This window comes from Carica papaya, chromosome 4 (assembly GCF_054855325.1).
Source record: "Carica papaya isolate Zhongbai chromosome 4, ASM5485532v1, whole genome shotgun sequence".
In the NCBI taxonomy this organism is placed as follows: Eukaryota; Viridiplantae; Streptophyta; class Magnoliopsida; order Brassicales; family Caricaceae; genus Carica; species Carica papaya.
Window position 1 is genome coordinate 12,749,711 of NC_142312.1, and position 22,303 is coordinate 12,772,013.

At 33.5% G+C, this 22,303-nt stretch overlaps 2 protein-coding genes and 1 long non-coding RNA gene across 3 annotated transcripts; 2 read left to right on the forward strand and 1 right to left on the reverse strand.

Annotated features, from left to right (window-relative positions):
- Window positions 1–809: 809 nt before the first annotated feature.
- LOC148266277 (uncharacterized) lies at window positions 810–1,337 on the reverse strand. Its single transcript, XM_088219068.1, has one exon. The coding sequence runs from the start codon at window positions 1,335–1,337 to the stop codon at window positions 810–812; it is 528 nt and encodes a 175-aa protein (XP_088075194.1).
- A 456-nt stretch (window positions 1,338–1,793) lies between these two features.
- Window positions 1,794–3,572, forward strand: LOC148266278 (uncharacterized). Its single transcript, XR_015818759.1, has 2 exons — window positions 1,794–2,743; window positions 2,865–3,572. It is a non-coding gene; the product is annotated as an uncharacterized LOC148266278 (long non-coding RNA).
- A 17,075-nt stretch (window positions 3,573–20,647) lies between these two features.
- On the forward strand, window positions 20,648–21,571 carry LOC110817070 (uncharacterized). The gene has a single exon (XM_022045468.2). It carries the CDS (start codon window positions 20,848–20,850, stop codon window positions 21,355–21,357), a length of 510 nt encoding a protein of 169 aa, XP_021901160.1. The 5' UTR covers window positions 20,648–20,847; the 3' UTR covers window positions 21,358–21,571.
- The last annotated feature ends 732 nt before the right edge of the window (window positions 21,572–22,303 follow it).

Genomic DNA, 22,303 nt, shown 5'->3' on the forward strand with positions numbered 1-22,303 from the left:
TTGATCATTGGAATGTTCGCAATTTCATATCCACGTGAGTCTTTTATGGAGCATGAATTTTCCTTGAAGACCACAGCGTATCCCCTTCTGATTATTTGGCTCACACTTAACATATTTTGCCTCAGGCCAAGTACATACAGGATGTTAGGTATGACTTTTTTTCCTTAGTTCGTGGTTACTGCGATGCTTCCTTTTCCTTCTGCTCTTAATGCCTTTCCATCACCTAGAGTTATGTTGAGTTTTGTATCCTTGTTAAGATCAAAAAACATTCTTTGCACATGTGGCTTGTACAACCACTGTTAATTATCCAGTGAGTGTCAACTTCCTCTTATTGCTCGCTGAGTGCCATAAACATCTGCTTTTCTCCTTCGGTTTCTTCGGTATAATTTACTTCTTGTTGAGACTGATTTTGAGTAGAAGAAGCAGCTGTGTTCCCTTCATATTTTTTCTTCCATCGGTATATCTTTTTGACGTGTCCGCCCTTCTTGCAGTAATTACACTTAATCGGGTTCTTCCCTTTATACTAGCAGTCTTGTTCCAGGTGGTTATTGCGAGCACATATTCTGTAGTTTGGTAATCCCTTTTGCTGCTTATTGTTGTGCTTGTTTGAATTTTGTGTTGATCGTGTGACTTGATCATCTTGATTTCTTCTTCCTCCTTTTCCTCTACCTTGATTCTTGTTTCTGCTTTGTGTAGCTACTAGTGCTCCTTCGGTGGAGTTTGCTTCTCTCAAGGCTATCCTATGCTCCAATGTTTGCAGCTTGCCCAATAATTCTGCAACCGAGAGAGTTTTGAGATTGCACGTTTCTTCAAGCTGAGATTTTTGCCTCGAATCTTGCAGGGAGACTCACCAACATTTTTTCAACTACTTTTCTGTCTTCGAAGTCTTCTCTGAGCAATCTGATCTTGTTTACTGTATCAAGTAGTTTTGAGGCATACTCCTTTACGGTTTCTGCCTCTGCCATCTTCATTATTTCAAATTGCTTTCTCAGATTTAGAACTTTCACCATCTTGATTCTTTCATCACCTTCAAACTTCTCCAACTTGTCCCATACTTGCTTTGGGTTTCTCAAGTTCATTATTCTGGAGAAGACCGAATCTAATATTGCTGCATGCAAACAAGACAGAGCCCGAGGTTTCTTAGAGACATCTTCTTCATACCTCTTTAGTTGGTTTATTGTTACATCATCTTTCAATGATACTGGTTCTGCATCGTCTTCCACGACCTTCCATAGGCTGTGGGCTCGCAGGTACGTCTCCATCTTTATTGCCCATACGTGATAATTTTCTCCTGTAAATAAAGGAGGATTTAGTGTGCCAGTCGGGTTTGTTGCCATGTTGTATTTTGTTTTTTCGATTTCTTCTCACAGATTCCTTTAGATCATACAGCTCTGATACCACTTGTAGATTTTTAATTAACAAACTATCATAATTTTTTGCTGTAATTTTAGAGAGAGAGTTTAGAGAGAGAGGGCAAGAAAACAGAGTATGTGTATTCGGAGTTCTCTGTTTTCTTGTTTCTCTTAAACTGCAGAAATTTTTGGGAGGAAATGACTATCATTTATTGATTGATTTGAAGTGGTATTTAAACACACTCAAAAAACATAATTCGAATTCTAGTAAAAAACAAACTCTAAATACAGAATTTAAAAAATAATCCTAAACTGCATATATGTCGGTTTTCTATATGTATTCTGCTAACTCTCTATTTCGGAGCTTTATTTCAAATATATTTTTATTATAAATAAAATCCTTACGTCGAACACTCTTTTTGAAACAGGTCCTCTCTTTGCTAAGACACATCAGCTGTACGCCAAGAGAAGCAAATGATATATTGGATAGATCATTCAGCAAGGTGTGGCTATGGATCCCAAAAGAATATGAGCCCTCCACGACTAGAAACAACCCCACTAATCTGAACAAATTGTGTGGCTTCCTTTGCCTCACAAGATATTACAGAAGGTTTGTGCGACAACTATGACACCATTGCAAAATCACTTCACAACATGCTAAACGAAGGGTAGTTCCAACGGAAAGCAGAGGCATCACAGGACTTTGAAGAATTAAAGTACAAAGTCACAACAACACTAGTTTTAACATTACCAAATTTCAGTGAACGGTTCATGGTGGAGATAGATGCTTCTAATGAAGGCATGGGAGTTGTGTTGATGCAGAAGGGACACCTTACAACATTTCTCAACAAGGCTTTTTCAGGATGAAACCTTTTATGGACAGCATATGAAATACAACTTAGGGCCCTGGTGTTGGTTGTAACAAAGTGGGAACGTTATTTGTTGGGAAGAAAATTTTTAATTCTCACCGACCACACAATCTTCAATACTTACTGGAGTGACTCATGGCTATAACTACTCAACTCAGATGCTTATCCTAACTTATGGGATTTCATCACGAACTTGCAAACAAGAAAAAGAAGGAGAATGAAGTGGCAGACGCCCTATCCAAAACACCCACACATGGATTATTCAAATTCAAATATCTCTATTTAAATCCAACCTAGTGAAGGATATGTAACTGAGCTGGCAACAGGATTCTACTTTCAAAAATTTTGTAACCAGATACAACAGGACTCTGGACTCAACTCCACGTTTACCTTCCATGATGGGATTTTGCAGAGATAATGAAGACTTGTATTAGGAAATAGTATGCAGTTGGGACAAAAGATCATTGAAGAATTTTACTTCAAGCCAACAACAGGACACTACGGGATACATCCGATCTTCAAGTAAATATCTTTGTCATTTTAGTGGAAGTGAATGAAAAGGGATATTCACAATTTTATTAGATAATGCGATATATTCAACGATGTAAAACCTGATATATCAGCTTATCTTGGCCTGTTGCAGCCGCAGCCTATCACTTTAACACCTTGGTCAGGAGGAGCTATGGACTTCATGGAAGGCCTTCTGAAATTTATGTTAGCGGTTGAGTTTTTCTTGAACAGTGATTGCTGAAGTCAGAAACTTATGATTATTTTTTCTATATTCTGCTTTAGTTAGTAAATGGTAGTTGAAAAGAATGGTGAAACATGTTTTGTAGCAAGATCTTGCTTGTTTTGGTTAACAAAATGATGTGTTTTATTTAACTTTTTTGCTGACAGCTTGTACTTGCTTGAGCAAAATATCTTCTCTTAAAAATGCTATGTATATATGTAAGGCTGATGAACTACAAAACATAGCCATCACATTTTCCAGAAGCTGCCATTATTCTGCTGTATTCTCTTCTGCATGTTCTCTGAATTTCCTCTGCATTTTTTTGCTCTCCTTTTTCTCACTACAGACCTACATATTCAGATTTAAATTTCTGTATTTATAGAGAATTTTAAGATATTCACCTGCTGCATTTTCTGTCGTAACAGCATGCAGAATGGAGTGTGCTATGCCAACTGTATTTTCTGTTGTATGTAGCAGCCAGCTGTTTTTGTTATCCATTTTTTAATGTCCTTTTTACTTTCTTCTACCTTCTTCTTAGTTGTATGCAAGTAGCAGAAGTCTGGTTGTACAGTGGGTATGAAAAATTATATATTTCAAATAGAAAGATTTTTTGGTTTCACAGCTCACTATATTGGTACTATTCTTTCTTTGTTTTGAAATTACAAACACAAAAAACAGCAAGCTTTTGCCTCCAACAATTTACTGTAAGAGATTCCATTTGAGTGGTGGTTGACTGATTGAGGAAGTACACACACTCTACATCCCTTACATATCCATATTTGGCGCATATGATCGATCATCTTTAAACTCCGTGGACTGCCACAAACAATCGCCAGCGACCAAGACCCCATTTCATAAGTACATTTTGGGAATAGTTGTTTAAATTATAAGGAGTTGCTCTAGCTACTTCTACTACTTATCATCCTCAATCAGATGTCAAACAAAAGTAGTTAATAGGTGTTTAGAGATATATTATGATGTATGTGTTACAAACAGCCAGCAGTGGCTCGTCACATCCCCATTTTGGGGCATCATCAATATCCCCCTCCTTTGCCATCTTCCAAGTGGTTCTAATATTGAGACTCTTGATTCCATCTTACAAGAACGAGAAGCAGCCATGCAAATACTTAAATTTCATCTGCCTCGTGTGAAACAAGAACCAGACAAATGCCGGTTAGGCTGGCGAAACCGTCTACTTTAAGCTTCAACCACATGGGGAACAAACAGTTGCTCCTAAATTTGGATTCAATATTTAAGGGACCATTTCTGGTTTTAAAGAATATAGGTGAAGTTTCTTATAAGTTACAAGTACAAATAGGTAGCAAGTATCACTTAGTTTTCCACGTGTCTCAGCTCAAACGAGCACTTCCGCAAGTCCCCTTGCAAGTTAAAGTCAATAATAGCTATAAATCTTCAGAACCGACAAGCAATAATAAATGTTTTCACAAGACAAAATCAACCAATTGTGCAATGCTTGGGGTGTAAATATTATTACATTATTATTATTATATCGTAGTTTTCAAATGCACGTATTATATTATATTAAATTTTAATTTTAATATTTTCGTTATTATTATAATATAATTGTTTTCTTTTTTACTTTTGTGTTAATTTGAGTAATATAATTATAAATACAACTGCACAATAGAGAAGAACAATTTAAACCAAAAAAAAAAAAAGTGGTACCTTTTAGTTAATATATAATTATAAATATGACTATAGTATGCAATTATATTATATTGTTTTATTTTAACTGTAAGTAATTTATTTCAATGTTATTTATATGTTCTATTCAATTATAAATGAAGTAAGAATAGTTCTATCATTTCATTTTATTTAATTGAAAAGGTAACTTAGTAATGCACTTTTGCAATGCATACTACAATTGAAACAATTAACTCAATTAATGAATATTACAATTACATAATAACTAATAATAAAAGTTTCTCTAATATTAAATAAAAATTGCTAAAATTTCATATAAATTTTAAGATAGCCCAAATAAGAAAATCTAAAATTTTGCCAAACATTACCTAAAACTAATTTTTTTTTTTTAAAAAAAAAAATTATGAATTGACAGTTCTAATATAGAGATTTTAGTATTTATTTTAGGTTAAAAAGTTTGTAATAAATTTTTGGTGTTAGATTTAATTTTCAAATTGATGAGAGTATATTTTGTATAAATAATATATTTGAGGCAATAGCTGACTCAATACCAAAAAAAAAAAAAAAAGAAGGTAATATTATAAAAAGCCTATAACGTAGAACATTTAAAATAAAAGAACACATAATAAATATATTAGGTATTCATATAATATTTAATACATCTAAAAGTTATTATAATTATATAAATAATATATAGTTAAAATTTAACTAATAAAATCTGTAGTACTTGTCATCATTTTAACACATAAAGTTTTTCAATAATATTGAGAAATAAAAAGATACAATCTAATAAACAATTATAAATATATATAATTTAAAAACGACAGATCAAGTAATATCACTTGTTATAATTTTATGAGTAGTCATTCAGTTGGATATTAAATATGTCTGTGTTTATATATATATAGATTGATACTTTGTATATCTTTCTTTTTTTTTTTTTAATTTTAATTTTTTTAAACTATGGCGGGATTGGCTGCTATTCCATCCAATTTAATCCAGACAATGGATTAATTTATGGGGCAGACCTAGGACCACCAATTCTGCACCAAGAGTTAAAGATTATTTATAACTCAAATATTTATAGGGAAAACTATAATATATTATACATATATACATATGTCTGTATGTGTACACCTGTTTCTTTTTCGTTATAATTTGCAAATAGAAGAATCGTACGTATGGACAAACTGACGTGTGTGTATATATATATATCGTTCACATTATATGTATATATATACATACACGACGAAACGCGTGATCTATTAAAAAGGGTTTGTTTCATTTAAGAGAAGCAACTGTTTAAGACGTGTGGCCGTCAGCTGTAGGGTCATATTTTATTATAAGTTCTGGCATACTAAATACTGAATTTCTTTATGGTGCCATCTAAATTGATTTACTGAAAATGTCACATTCAAATTTTGCAGTAGCTAATAAATACTTTAGATTCAAATTTTTAGATGAATCATGTTGAATCATACCAAAACAAGTGAAACCAAAAACAAGAAATAAGAATCGTTCTTAAAGGTGTCATTCGTGCAAATGATTCTTGGTTTCCTCCAACCGAAGGTGCATCAATGAATAAAAAAGATTATGAAAACAAATCTTAGAAGAAAATAAATTTCTAACCCGTTCTAGTTTAAAGGAAAATACAAGAATTTATACTTTATAAAACATTCGAAAAATATTGTTTCTATCGTAAGTGATTGTAATTTCTTTCACAATGTATCTCAGACTTTTTTAAACTTTAGTTTTTTAGCAAATACTTAATATTCTGTATAATTGAGGCTTTTCAAATTCATAAAGTCTTTCCTTTATCCAATTAAAACTCACTCAAAAAGGCTCATTAAGGTAGTATGAATCACCGTGTAATTAGGTTTAGATTTTGAACCTAAAAGCTACCTTGCAAAAGAATCACAACCATAAAGGAAAGCTAACACAACTCAAGAATATCAATTTAACGAAAATAGAGAGATATAAGATACAAAAAGGAAAAAATCTTTTATGCTAACATATAACCTTTCCATTAAGGAGCATCATATGGTCATGCACATGACTAAAGGAATGATGAAGAATTTGTATACTATGTATAAGCTGAATATTCTAAATCTCTTATGAATAAGATCTAATGATTGTTATCTCTCCACATCCCAAGAAATGGGATTTTACATAGGAGAATAATTTTTTAAAAGGTTTCATTGTTGATATTTGTCTTATTTGGAATTTTCTATTCTTACTTTGCATAATCAATATACTTATGGTAATCAAGGAAGTAGATGGTAATAAATGGATCTTTAAGCCTACTTACTCTCAATATCTTACACACATAAATATAGTGTTAGAGGATATGTTGTCTAGTCTGCTAGTAATTGCAATAGCTCTTAGCTTGTAATAGGTGATTTCAAACGACTACCATACGAAAGTGAAAAACCTAGGAGAGGTCATGTTCAATGCAAAGAGTCCAAGGGTTAAAATTTTAAGTGGGTCTTATATTGTTAAACTCCAATAACAGTAAATATATTTGAATAAAAAAATGAAATGGAATTATCATTTACTATAAGAAAATAGTCAAAGCCCTCACTTCCTCGAATTAACTCACTTTCTTCATGCATATCCTTCTGAAAAGCTATTCAAACTGTAAACTTTCTTTTCTCAACACTATCAAAGCGATGAACCACCCTAAACCTCAAATAGAATTTTATTATGAGGCTAATTGGTTTTAGCACGATGTATTTTGGGACTTTTTAAAGGACACTTGGTGCATCAAGCTGTATAACCTAGCTTTTCATATGCCTTTGATCGTGAACAAACTTAAAGTCTATAGCTCCTAGGTTTTATGACAATATTTACAAAAAAAGTCCCATAAGTCCTAACAATGATCAATAATATCCAATGACACTTGCATACAGTGTCTTAGTTTCCTATTTAGATAAAGAGAAGATTTCATTTAATAGTGTAATTATGTATTGGAACAAAATAATATTTTTTATCATCAAAGACCCAAAAAAAAATGAATCAATAATGGGCATATAAACCCTTAATCAATCTAAGAATAAGATTATTAATCTTAAGATCAACCAAAGTGATTAGTGTGATCGATATAATCTTAAAGTCCATGCTAATGATTAATTCACTTTCATTTTTATAGTTCAATGACGAAAATATTATGTTATTATTGAGAATGACTTGAGAATTAATTACATTTTTTATTTCTCGATTAAAAACTAATTTAGTACAACTTGTACTTGTGAGTGATAAAATTGTTACAAGAACAACTTTTGAATAAAAATATTTTTAGGTGGAAACTATTCTATATTTGATGAAAATAGCAATAAAAAAATATTATCATCTTAAAACAATGTGTAGGTAGGAAATCAAACTTTTTCAATTTTCTTGATAGAGTAACTCTTGTTAAATTAGCTCTTACCACCATTCCAATGTATAATATGCATTTTACTTAATATTCAAGGTCGCAAGATAAGATTGACCAACATATATAAAACTTTGTATGTGCTAGTACTATAAAGCAGACTAAGTTTCAACCCTTAGGTTTGGATAAGCTTTGAACCCAAAGAAGGTGATCTCAACATCCATAAGGCTAGACATATAAAAATTATAATGCTCACTGAAATAGGTTGGAGACTAGCAAATATTAATAACCTTATTAAGACAATTATTATTTATAATATAGGCCTCAAGGTTAAAAGCTTTTTGAAAATTGATCCTCAACGGTGTAAATCTCCATTGTGGAAAGATATCATTTGCATTCAAGATATTATCACTCAAAATATTATAGAAGAATTGGTAATGGTGTTATTATCTATCTTTCGCATGGTCCGTGGGGGGAGAAACCTCTTGTTAGGACCAAGGTTTCTCATAGTTAGGAAACATACCTCAAGGTTAAATATATCAAAGTTAATCATAAATGGAACTTTATATCATCTCTTATCCACCATTATTAATAGTACGAAGAATCTTGTTATAGTTATCATCCTTCCCTTTAATGAAAACATTCTTGATAAATGCATCTAGGGTCTTAAAAAAGGTGAAAATTTCAATTGTAGTTAAGCTTATAGAGCTATCAATGAGCAAAACATGTTTAATAATGAATCAGGGCACGTGGAGCCATTTTCTTATTTTTTTCTTAAGAAAAAATATGGTAGACTAACTGAGATTTATATCAGTTAATGAAAAAGCCCAATGCAAAAAAAATGCATGTTGGGTCTTTGAAAGAGTTAAACTTATGGCTCTAATACTACTATTGACTCAAATTTAATAGACTGCAGAAATAGAATTGATAGAATAAGAAAACAGAAACTAAACTTAAAAGTTTATATAAAGTGAAACAAATTAGCCTATAAATAGACATTACAATCAGTAAGCAACTAACCCATAATTCTTATAAAATATGAAGTAATAACACCACTAACATAAACTGAAATGCTAAAACTTAGGAACCATCAAAACATTAACCATAAAAATCTATAAAAATAAAATATCTTCAGCAAATAACTAAGTTACTGCTAACATGATCAACTAAAAAGGTAAGGATAAGGAATAAAGCCTATGGTTTAGGAATGAATGGCAATGAAGAGGCATAATCTGCAAGTGATGAAGAAATAAATGAGGTGAAAGACATGGAGACTGTTGTTATTGAAGAAGAGGATTGTGTGGAAGCAGAAAGAGACAGAACGAAGGATAACGGTACCTGCAGTCGTGAAAGAGTCTCATTTCGAAACAAATTTACAAACACTAGGCATTTCGAGAAGAAAATAAAATATCTTGAGATTAAGGATGAGGACATGGTTATCAATTTGAAAAATGGTCTCCTTGCAATTTCATTCCCCGACAGAGTTCATAACTGCATTTATTAATCCATGAAGAACCATGTGATTATATGATTCTTGAGTAGAGCCATTAGCTATTACGCCTTACTTGGCCACCTTCAGAACCTTTGGAGACCAACAGGAACCTTCGAACTCATTGATATGAACAATGACTAAGCAAAATTCACTGACCCCAATGATTTCATGCATACACTCACCGGGGTCCATGAGTTATCTACGAACACTACCTAACAATGCAACCATGGACATCAACTTTTTCCATCAACAACGATACAATGACTTTTGTGATAGCATGGGTGAGATTCCCTAGGCTTCCACTTGGATGGGAATTTGTCTCCCAGTCGGAACATTGGCTCTCAATGGGAAAGTATTTCTCACTCCTGAAAAATTTTCTCTCAGTTGGGAGATTTCTGCCCCTCCTTAGGAACTATTTTCTTATCTTTAAAAGAATTAAATGATTTTTTCTAAGAGCTTAGCTACTGTCATTTAACTTTACGGGGTCAATAGGTCAATAAAAGGTTAAGGCTCTAATAGTTTTCCTCTTAACACCTGTGAAGTTCGACGACAGTGGTTGGTTAAGTATCATCATCTGTTAATTTCATGGTGAATCCCTAATTGGTTAAGTTCTAAGTTTGCTAGAAAATAACTTATGTGATTCCTATCGCTAGGTTTGTGAAATACTGTTCTCCTATTTTTCATTTGAAAAATATTTCAGAGAAAGTCTAAAGCATTTCTTAAGTCATTCTTCTAAATTTTATTGGTCCTACGCCTTTAAAAGTTCTTATGCCTCATGTCACAAGGGTTGCATCCGAGGAACATGTGCTCTGATACCACCTGTAATAGCCCGAACTCCAATGTCGGTGAGTATGGACGTTAGCATAATATTTTCAGCTAGTAAAATAAATAAATATTAAATATGTAGTAAAACTACACTTTAATACATATTCTTTATGATAAAATAATTATTTATTTACAAATAATTAATACATCTAAATTAATTTATAAATCTGTAATAGGAACTAACAAGGTTTCCTTCTCCATCTTCTCTTGATCTTAGACTTGTTTCTCATCTCCTCTCACTTAAATGGAGGTGAATTGAGGTAAGCTTCACGAGCTCAGTAAGAAAAAAAATTTTATAACGGAGATTTACGTACATACATTCACGCAATATATAAAACATAATAATACTTATAATCAAGAAAGTGTCACAAAATATCACAATCAAAATACACAACAAAATAAATCATCACAAGAAACATATTCTAATCCTCACTCTTCTAATCTAATTGTTGTTCTCCTTCCAAATCACACTTATGGATTCACAGATTCCTCAAACCCAAAATGGATTTACTCACACACACGTATCACTCCACTTGGATTTATAATTTTATATTATTTAGTTTTTTAAAGCTTAATTAGGTTACCATCGCGCGATGCCTGTTATATCGTTATCAAAGAGAGGTGAAATGGATTCCCTAATCGCATGGATAGCACAACATAAAATCTCACACTGGCTATAGCAGTTACATTTGCTAGGTGACCCATGCTCATAAACACCTATCCACATCTGGACTACGTTTCAAACTCTATCCATGTGTAGGTTCACCATACCTGCTGAATTTTAGCCACACACGCACCCTCCCCTCTTCGGTTCAGACTAAAAGAATTGAATGTCTCATTTACTCTTCACAATTTTCATATGATTGCCTTCCTAATGGCTTATTCAATCTATTTCTCTAACTAATTTACACTTCTCAATTTCTTTGATGTTTGTTTTCTAGATTTATTTAACTTATTTAGTTTCTTATTTAAAAATCGAAAATGTATATTAATTTAAGGTCCTAACTTCTACACACAATTAAATACAAACATACATATAATATATGATATCATCACGCACATCAGAACTATACATTTCAAAACACTTTATGAATCATCATGTACTAGATCACACAGCCGCACAGGATACTCAGATTTCTCGCACAACTGTACAGGATCACACAGCAAGTACAGTGCACTATATATCTGTACCAGATCATACAGTTAGTGTAGTGTACCCAAATTTTACACGTACACACACTGGTTATACATTTCACATGCATAACATATGTAGACACATTTTAATACACGCACATATATTATAATACAGACATGTACCATCACTACATGTCTCACATAGAATATATATTTATATTCATACACACATAATCTCTACTGATATATACACACACGTTCATACTTAAATACGTATACACAATCACACACAACATGCTATATATATATTTATGCATTTGTTCTTATCAATTTATATCTCATTCATTTTATATTTTTACATATATAGACACACATGCGTAACAGTGTTGATATATATACACTATATAAATACACACAAATACAAATTAGATATATTAATTATATTCACATTATATCACACATACATTTAAACATTCACACACAATGTACTATATATACACGTTTATATAAACATATAATTTATGTCTCCGTACGAAATACACACAATTCTTACCTATGGTGTGATTAGGAAAGCTTTGGGAATCCTTTCTATCTCGATCGACGGTTCTCTTGAAAATTCAAATACCGTTTAGGTAGTTTTTCTTATTTATAATAGAAAATAGATATATTAAATTATGAATAATTTTAGAAATTATATTACGCAAAATGAGGAACGGATTTTATCTTGGGATATGCAGTCTCAGTCGCCAACATCACCACAACTTATCATACACGTGTTACCGAAAATGTCAGGTGCTGATGATCGAATCAATGCGCGTTGTCGCATGCGGTGCACCAACATCATATTTGGTTGCAACCCTTTCAGTTTTCTTCCTTAATTAATTAATTTTTTTCCTCTCTTTTTTTCTACTCTTTTTTGTTTCTTTTCTTTTCTTTTTCCTTTCCTTTTCTTTCTCTTTTTTTTTCTTCTTCCTTTTTTCTTCCTTCTTCTTCTTCCTCTTTTCCCAAAACTTCTTTTTTTTTTTCTTCTTCCTCCTTTCCCACAACTTCTCTTCTTCTTCTTCTTTTCTTTCTTCTTTCTGTTTCCTTTCTTTTTCTTCTTTTTCTTTCTTTTCCTTTTCTTCTTCTTCTTCTTCGCACGACATCTCCCCTCTCGCTATATTTCACCTCCGCAATTGTTGTTCACTCCTCCTCCTCAAGCAGGCAAGGCGCCTGCCCTAACTCCACTCTCTTGTCCTCGATCCTCACTCAACTCGGCCTCCTCTCTCACTCGTTTGAACTCATCTCTCTTCCTCTTTTTCTCTTTTTTTTTCTCTTCTGCTATTTTATTATATGTATATATTTTTGTCTCTTGGTTTGTTCTCGTTCTCTTTACATTCTTTTTTTTCTAATTAATTAATATATATTTATATATATATTTCTTTTATACCCAGTTGAGAATTACATTATGAAATGATCATTTAAATAAATTAAGAATTTTGGAATAAGAGGGTAGGAGTGAATGGGGTAAGGACCCTGAATACCTTCTCGTTTAGTCTGAATCGAGGAGGCGGGTGTGTGTGTGTGTTATTGAAGTTCAGTGGGGCATGGTAAACCTACACATGGATATAGTCTGAAACCTAATCCAGATGTGGATAGGTATGTGTGAGTGTGAGTCACCTAGCAAATGCACTTATTGTGGCCATTGTGTGATTTGTGTGTGTGTGCTATCCATACGATGGGGGGATCTATTTTGCCTTTCTTTGATGATGACATAAACGGCATCACGTGATGAAATATTAGAAATGACTTTTCGAGTGTATATGTGATCTTTCGTATGTATATGATTATATTTCGAAAGGACGATTGAAACTCAAGTGTATCTATGATTTTCAAGAGTATGAGAATATAAATTTGAGGTTTGTATATTATACTTGAGAGAATTCATAAGATCGATCAGGAACATGTGAAATAGTGAAAATAAGAACATGAATTTTGCACTGAAACATTTTTAATTTTTTTTGTTTATTACCTTGTGTTTTGCATGAAATTTTATCTACGTTGAGACAACGAGAATACTTATTAAGTTGGTGAAGCTCATTAAATTTCACCCTGATATTTTTCATAGGAGAATGAAGAGTCAGCACTGCTGCCAAACGAATAAAACTTGTAAAAGGGTTCTTGTTTATGTATATTTTGTGCATATTCGAAAAGTTTTATTTTATTCTATTAGACTCTAAATTTTGACATCATGTTTTATATATATAGTTACTGCACATATCTCATTGGATGTTAGGTTTTATTATATTTTTTGTTATATGCATGTATATACATTTTATGGGCCCACTGCATGAAAATGAGAAGAGCAGAAATTGCATCTCATATCGAGCATCTGGGCGTGACAAGTGGTATCAGAGCCCACATTCCTAGAATCATCCATTGTGCATGAGTTTAAATGTGATATTTTGCAACTATTTGGATGTTGAGAAGTAGAAAACGTTATTTTGAAATGTTCTAATTCATTATTTTCTTACTGAAGGGTTGTAAGATGAGCTGTGAACAGACTCCACCGGAGTAACCTTTCAATTACATATCCTTACAGGAGCATATTGACTGGTTATACCATATGGTAGAGAAGCTTGTTAACTAGCCTAGAGAAGGGATACCTGGCCCTCATCTAGTATTTGCTCCATACAATCCAGAACCAGTCATTATGGATCCAGATTGTCATAGATAGTTTTTGAGATTCCATCCTCCTATATTTATTAGTACCAAGAATGTTATTGAAGCTGAAGGATGGTTGAAAAAAATTAAAAAGGTATTCCGAGTTTTGGGGATGACTTCTGAACAGAAAGTGATCCTGACTACATACCTACTTGTGGGTGAAGTTGGCCATTGGTGGGAATTCAGACAGGCTACTTTACTTGTTCCCATCACCTGGGAGAGATTTTTGGGGGCGTTCAACGCTGAGTACTTTTCGACATAACTCCGACACCAGAAAGAGTTAGAGTTCATGCAACTCACTTAGGGGAACCTATTAGTGGTTGAATATGCTCGAATATACACTAAGTTTACTCATTTTGCTCCAGCCATTCTGACTGATGAAAGGCAGAGGGCGAGAAAATTTCAATCGGGGATACACCTAGAGATCTAGGATGCTTTTACAGTTTTAGAATTAAAGACCTATGATGAGGTTTTGGTGAAAGCATAAACAGTAGAAAGCAGACTTAGGGGTTCATCCTCTGAAGCAGCCAGTTCTAGACCCTCAGTACCGAGAAGACAGATTCCAGGGTTTAGTTCACAAGATAAGAGGTCTAGAATGGTAACAGAGATATCTCCTAGACCACCATCAACTCCTGGTAAGGCATCGACCTACCGTGCTTGTGGAAAGAATCATAGTAATCAGCCATGCCATCGTGCCACTCGAACCTATTTCAAGTGTGGTAGCCAACAACATTTGATCCGTAACTGACCACTTATGAAAGAACAACTAGAAACTCAAAGACGGGGATGAGTGTACACACTTACTGTAGCAGATGTTGAAGCAAACCCAGACGTGGTTCAAGATGATAAAGATAAAAAATGATTTTTATGATGTGTTGGTGGTCCGTGAGTATTCCCTGACGACCTTTCAGGATTACCTTCGGACCGTGATATAGAATTTTTCATTAATCTACAACTAGGCACCCAACCCATCTCCATTACTCCTTACAAACTGGTGAGCTGAAATGGAAGAATTAAATAAGCAATTAACAGAACTCTGAGAGAAAGGATTCCTCTGCCCTAGTATTTCTCCTTGGAGTGCTCCTCTAACATTTGCCGGTAAGAAAGATAGAAACAAACGAATGTGTATTGATTACAAACAACTAAACTGGGTCACCATCAAGAATAAATACCCTTTACCCAGAATTGATGATATATTTGACCAATTGTAAGGGGCCCAAATCTTTTTCAAGATTGATTTATAATCTGGTTACCATCAAGTGAAGATTAACTCCGAAGATAATTGAAAGACCGCCTTTAGAACTAGATATGGCTATTACGAATTCTTGATCTTATCTTTTGGATTGACGAATGCCCCTGCAGTATTTATGGGCATGATAAATCGAATGTTTAAGGCTTTGTTAAATCAATTTGTTATTGTGTTCATTGATGATATATTGATTTACTCCAAGAGTCGAGAAGAACATGTTGAACACTTAAGGTAAGTTCTGAAAACTCTTAGAAAAGAAAAGTTGTATAAAAAATGGAGTAAGTGTGCATTTTGGCTCGAACAAATCACTTTGTTGGGTCATATAGTTTCTAAAGACGGAATATTTATGGATCCAGCAAAAGTTGAGTCTATCATGGGATTGGAACATCCCACTATGGTAAAGGGTGTTCGAAAATTTTTGGGTATGGTTGGGTACTACTGTCAATTTATGAAAGGATTTTCTAAGATTGCAACCCCTCTTACCCCGCTTACTAAAAAGGATATTAAGTTTGAATGGACCCGAGATTGTAAAAATAGTTTCAAAGAACTCAAAGACCGACTTGTGACGACTCCAATACTAACACTACCTAGTGGATCAAGGGGCTATGCAATATATACTGATGCGTCAGACTAGGGTTTAGGATGTGTGTTAATGCAAAATCACAGAGTCATTGCCTACAGGCCAAGACAAATGAAGAATCATGAACAAAATTACCTAACCCATAATTTAGAATTGGTTGTAATTGTACATGCCCTTAAGATCTGGCGTCATTATTTGTATAGAGAGACGTTTGAGATCTGTATTTATCACAAAAGTCTAAAATATCTCTTCACGCATAGGGAACTGAACATGCGCCAGCGTAGATGGATAGATTTTCTTAAGGATTATGATTGCAAGATATCCTACCATCTAGATAAAGAAAATGTGGTAGCTGATATACTGAGTTGCAGTACCTCCAGCATGATTGCAAAACTAGTAGCTTCTAAATGCAAGAGTCTAGAGACCTTATAAGAATTGCAATGGGATATTCACAAATGGAGAATGTATATAGTCAGCTTGATAATCGAGCCAGTATTAATTTAGAAAATTAAAAATGCTCAAGAAACTAACACTACTATAGGGATCTTAAAGAAAGAAGCTGAACAGAGTATAAGACCTGTCTTCAAATTTCACGATGATGGGTTGCTTCGATTCAGAGGAAGGTTATGCATTCTTGATGACCCTAACATAAAGAGACTCATATTAGAAGAAGCACATAATTCTAGATTTACCACACACCCAAGCATCACCAAAATATACCAAAACTTACGACCTCGGTACTGGTGGATTGGGATGAAGAAAGATATCTTCGAATTTGTTAGTAAATGTCTCACATGTCAGAGGATTAAAGCCAAAAATCAAAAGCTAGGGGGATTACTTCGACCTTTACTAATTCCTCAGTGGAAGTGGGAACACATCACTATGGATTTTGTGATTGGTTTACCTACGAGTAGACTGAACCATGATACTATTTAGGTGACCGATTAATGAAGTCAGCCAATTTTCTACCAATAAAAGTTACAGATCTTTTCAATAAACTTGTCAGATAATATATTAAGGATGTTATTAGACTTCACAGAATTTCGGTATCAGTAGTTTCAGATCGAGATGCTCGTTTCACCTTTAAGTTTTGGACAAGTCTTCAACAGGCCTTAGGCGCCACTTTATCATTGAGCACAACATTTCACCCACAAACAAATGGTTAAACAGAAAGAACCATCCAGACATTAGAAGATATGCTAAGGGCTTTTGCACTAGAGATGGGAGGAAATTGGGACGACCATCTACCATTGATTGAATTTATTTATAACAATAGTTATCAGTCCAGTATTAGCGCAACTCCATATAAAATACTTTATGGTAGACCTTGTAGATCTCTTATGCGTTGGAAGAAATTGGGGATAGGAAATTAATTGAACTCGAATTAATTGAAGAAACTACATTCAAGATTGTCCTAATTAAGAAAAACCTTCAAACTACCCAAAGTAGACAGAAAAGTTATGCAGATAACTGTAGAAGGAGTTTGGAATTTGAAACAAGGGATCATGTATTCTTGAAAGTGTCACCAATGAAGGGCCTTATGAGATTTGGAAATGAAGACAAATTGAGCCCTAGCTTTATTGAACCGTTCAAAATACTGGAGAGAATTGGATCTACTACTTATCGATTGGCATTGCCACCATAGTTGGCTAACATTCATGATGTATTTCATGTGTCCATGTTACATAAATACCATCCTGATCCGTCACATATAATTCAGCATGAGAAGATTCCTATTGAAGAAGATATGTCCTATCAGGAAATGCCCATAGAAATACTGGACAAATATGAATGGGTATTGAGAAATAAAAATATTCTGATGGTTAAGGTACTCTGGCGACACCATTCGCCAGCAGAAGCTACTTGGAAAATTGAAGATTCGATATGAGCTCAATTTCCTCACCTACTGCAGAGACATATCAATTTGGAGGATCAAATTTTTATAAGAATTGGAGAATTATAATATCCACCTAAGAAAATAAAAATAAAATTAAAATTAGGACTTAAATGAAACAAATGAGGAAAAATAGGGGTAAAAGTATAAATAAGCAGAAGTGGAAGGGGGCAAAAAAGAAATAGGGAACAGACGATTTTGATCGAATCGTTTGTGAAGATCAAATGGCTGAGATTTAATGGAGAACAGATGGCCCAGATCGAGCTAGCGAGATTTAACGATCGGGGTGAATGGGTATAAAAAGGAAAATTTTCAAGTTTCTCTTTATTTTGAAGAGTAGTCGAAAAAGAAAGAGAGAGAAGAGAGAAGAGCGATCAGGGAGAGAAGAAATAAGAGGGGGTCACGCGGGGAAGCTGAGAGAGAAGAAAGAATGAGAGGAAAGGAAGAGGGATGTTGAAGAAGGAGAAGAGTAAGGAGTAAAAAAAGAGTGGTCGAGCGGAAGAGAGAAGAGAGGAGACTCTCACACGAGGGAGCTAAGAAGAAGAAAGAATGAGAAGAAAGGAAGAGGGAGGCCGAAAAAAAAGAAGGGAAATAAAAAAAAAAGGAAAAGAAGAGAAGAGAGGAGTGGCTGAGCGGGAAAAAAAAGGGGAAACTGAGAACTGCCGCTGCGAGGGAAAAAAAGGGAAGAAGAAAGAGGCGGAGGTGGAAGAACGGTGTAAACAAAGCCGAAAGGAAAAGGAGGAAGAGGAAACAACCTGAGACACCATATGATGGCAGAAACCGAGGTTACTCAGGTTTTTTTAGCACCGCACCCGAGCTAGTGCGTTTCTTTTTTCTTTTAGTTTATGTTTTTGACCAAAAGAGTGTTTATATTTATGTGTGTGCAAGTTTGGGAGCTAAAGAGCTATGGGGTGACCGAGGGAAGACAACCGGGAGCCAACCGAGGCCGAATCACCCACGCCGAAAGGTAAAACAGTTTATTTTAATGTTTTTGTGGTGGTTGAGCGGCAGCAGAGTGAGGCTGGTGTCAGGTTGGCCACACGAGCTCGACAGGGCCACCCATATGTGTGGGAATCGAGAAGGTTTCCTCTGAAATGGAGAAAACCCACCCGCTGTGAAAACAGAAGTGTCTTCTGCAGGAATAGAGGCCAGAATTGCCTTTTGGGGTTATGATTTGCTGTCCAGAAAGCTGAAAAATCTTTCTCGAAAAATAAAACTCTGATTCGCTAAAGGAAAAGCCGAAAGGTTTTTCGGGTATGGATTTCGATAATTTCGAGTATTCTGTTGGGTGGTCATTAAAATTCATAATCTGATTAAATTAATTTTTAGTATTTTGAAGGATTTTAATTAATTTTTATCGTGTGTACAGAAAAATTTAGACATTCAGGCGGATCCAAAAATACGCATATGAGAGTAAATATTTCTAAATCTCAAACGGGTTCGAATTTCAAAAAGTGCATTCATTCTATTAAATTATGAATTTTAAAATTTGAACGGACATTAATCTAATTTTTGATGAAAAATAGAACCCAAACTATTATCAGTAAACCTAGGCAATTTGAACCCTATGAGGAGACGAAACTAAAAAACAGATTCAATGGACTGAGAGTTATTTGAACTGATGAAATATGAAATTGAAAAGAAAAATGTCCAATTAAGGAAAAATTGAAAAAGAAGAAGAAATAAAATAAAAAGGTAAAAATAGAAAGAAAAAGAAATAATTAAGGTTATGAAATGATCATTTAAATAAATTAAAAATTTTGGAATGAGAATGGTAAGAGCCGAAATTATGCCTCATATCGAGTATCAGGATGTGACATGAATGCTTGAAGATGACTTAACCATAATTTTCATGATCACCATCATATAAGAATAAAAGTTATTGATTATGAATTTTTGTTTCTCTTATTTGGTATATCTTACTCAGAATAAGGTTGTGTTTGTAAGTATCACAAATGCCCCCACGTAGTGCCCATTAAGGCCTAAAATGATTTCAAGCTCTTTAAGAGCACCTAGATTAAAGATACCAAAAATATGGAAAATGCTAATAGGTAAAACTATCTTTGTGATGCTCCCTCTTGAATGTAACTTAAAGTTAAAATTGATTCATTTAGTCACAATAATCTTTAAGAGGCTCACGCTTGGAACTCTTTAGAAATGCTTATGCATGCCATCATCTTCATACTGAGTTAATCAATAAAAAGAACAACTTTAATCTTATCAATATAAAGAGCCTAACATATTACTACTAAAGGTGTCTGTCAACCTCTTAATAAAATGTTTGATGAGAATAACCACTTGAAACATTATCTCGAAAAATGTTGCATACTTTTGGATTGCATTAACCATAATACCATAATCTATATATGTTAATGTAGTAACAAGTGTCTCGATTCTACGATCAATTTCAGTTTTTCAGCACTTTTGATAGATGAAATCTTATCTTAAAGTCTCTAAAAAATCAATCAATACAATTTACTTGCTCATTTTCTTTTTTCACAAAAAAAAAAAAAAAAAAAAAAAATTATATAAAGGATATATATGCTTTGTAGTAGGATGGATATATTAAAGAAATAGCCACGTTTATAAGGTAAAGTCAATTATTTGGTTGGTCATATTAATATATGTAATATGATTAAGATAGGTAATTAAAGGTAAACAATTAGTAATAGTGGTTTGAACCCAATAATATAATTAAAAAAATAATCACGAGTAGTAGACCAGCAAACCATCCGTTTTGCAATAAATGCAGACTTTACACATGGAAATCCATCACTCGGAAATGTAGACGACTACTTAAATGGCTCATATGAAGAGACCGTGAAATTTGTAAGCTTTTCCCCTTTCAGTTCTTAACTAACGCCTTTCATTATTCACCTACCATTTATACAAATCCATTTCTTCTTCTTCTTTCTTGTACATATACATACATATATTTTCACCTATCTGATCTCCCTTTCTTTCTCACAAAACAATCACCTCAGATGGACCCAAAACAACCAAAGCAACTGGATTTATTCTTACCCAAACACAAACTCGAATTACAACCAAAACCAAACCAAACCCACCAATATTTTAAACCCAGTGTTGCAGACCAAAACAATAAGCGTATTATATGGGATTGCGGCAGCACGCTTTACGACTCGTTCGAGCTCAACTCATTCAGACGCCAACTCGACTCAACCATTTCCAGAACCCTATCCATGTCCCACGTACCCGATCCTCTTCCCCCTTCCGTCCCCAAGAAATCCTCCAAGCTTTCTCGTTCTCTTAACAAATTTTTCAGGTCTGTCTTCAAGTTCAAGCGAAACAACGGCTCTGTTTTCGACGTCAACCACCGATCCCAAGCTCAATACTACGACAAGTCCGGCGCTCTTACTACCATCCTCGAAGTCCCCGAGATCGATCTCGGTGGGTTTTCGCCGGAGATGATCAGGAAAACTGCATCGGAGAGGTTCACATCGTCTTCACTGATTGGTATCTCTTATGCTTAGTCAATAAATAGATACTATATACATGTATTTGTCTAAATTAGGACTGTGCCAATATATACAGGAGTACCATTTATCTTTCCATGTGTACAGTTATGCCGTGATTTAGAAAGTTTTCAAGTTTGACTTTTCTAAACTTTGAGTTATTGTAATTTTGGTTTTTGTGACAAGTTATATTCAAGATATTGAAGGAGGCGTTCTGCTGTTTTTTGACCCATTGGATCTTGATCCAGTGAATTATATTATATATACACCTTTAAAATTAATTAAAGTGTATTTTTTCTATTAAGAAAATGGGGGGCCTCTCTGCTAAACGCATCTAATAGGAGTCGTTTTGCTTTAGTTGTTCATCAAATTTAATTATCTCGTATGTATACATATACATATATATATATATATACATATATTTTTTTTCACTATATTAATGTTAGTGGGTGTTAAAGTTAACAAATATCAAGGGCAGTTGAGAGAGAGATTATTATTAACCAATATATGTTAAATTAGAAAGAGTATATATTATACAAACGCAATTCCTTTAAGAGATAACCTTGAAGATATTAGTAAAAGATACAATTACATATATCTGGTGCATTTGATTATTTTATAACAAATAAATAAAAAAGATCTAATTATACTAATATAATTCATAGCAATCAAATACCCAATGAATTTATTTTCTCTGAGTCTCAATTTGTACTTCAAAATTAGGAGTTCAAATTAATTAATGAACGTTGCATTTAAACTTTATTAAGTCATATTATTTTCTTATATAGTTTTATTTATTTTAATCTGATAACATTTCATTTATTTTAAAATTTTTATTTTTTTTATTTTTTTTATTTTCCTTTCCGTTCCGTCCATTCAATATGTATGATCAACAAATTTTAAGGTTAAGGAAATAAAAAATATGGATTTTAATTTTTATTTAAACTCTGTAATGTTACAAAAA

What these genes read in the sequence shown, in the direction of transcription:
- LOC148266277 (XM_088219068.1), bottom strand. Translation starts at nt 1,337, where the DNA reads ATGGCAACAAACCCGACTGGCACACTAAATCCTCCTTTATTTACAGGA.
- LOC110817070 (XM_022045468.2), top strand. Translation starts at nt 20,848, where the DNA reads ATGGACCCAAAACAACCAAAGCAACTGGATTTATTCTTACCCAAACAC.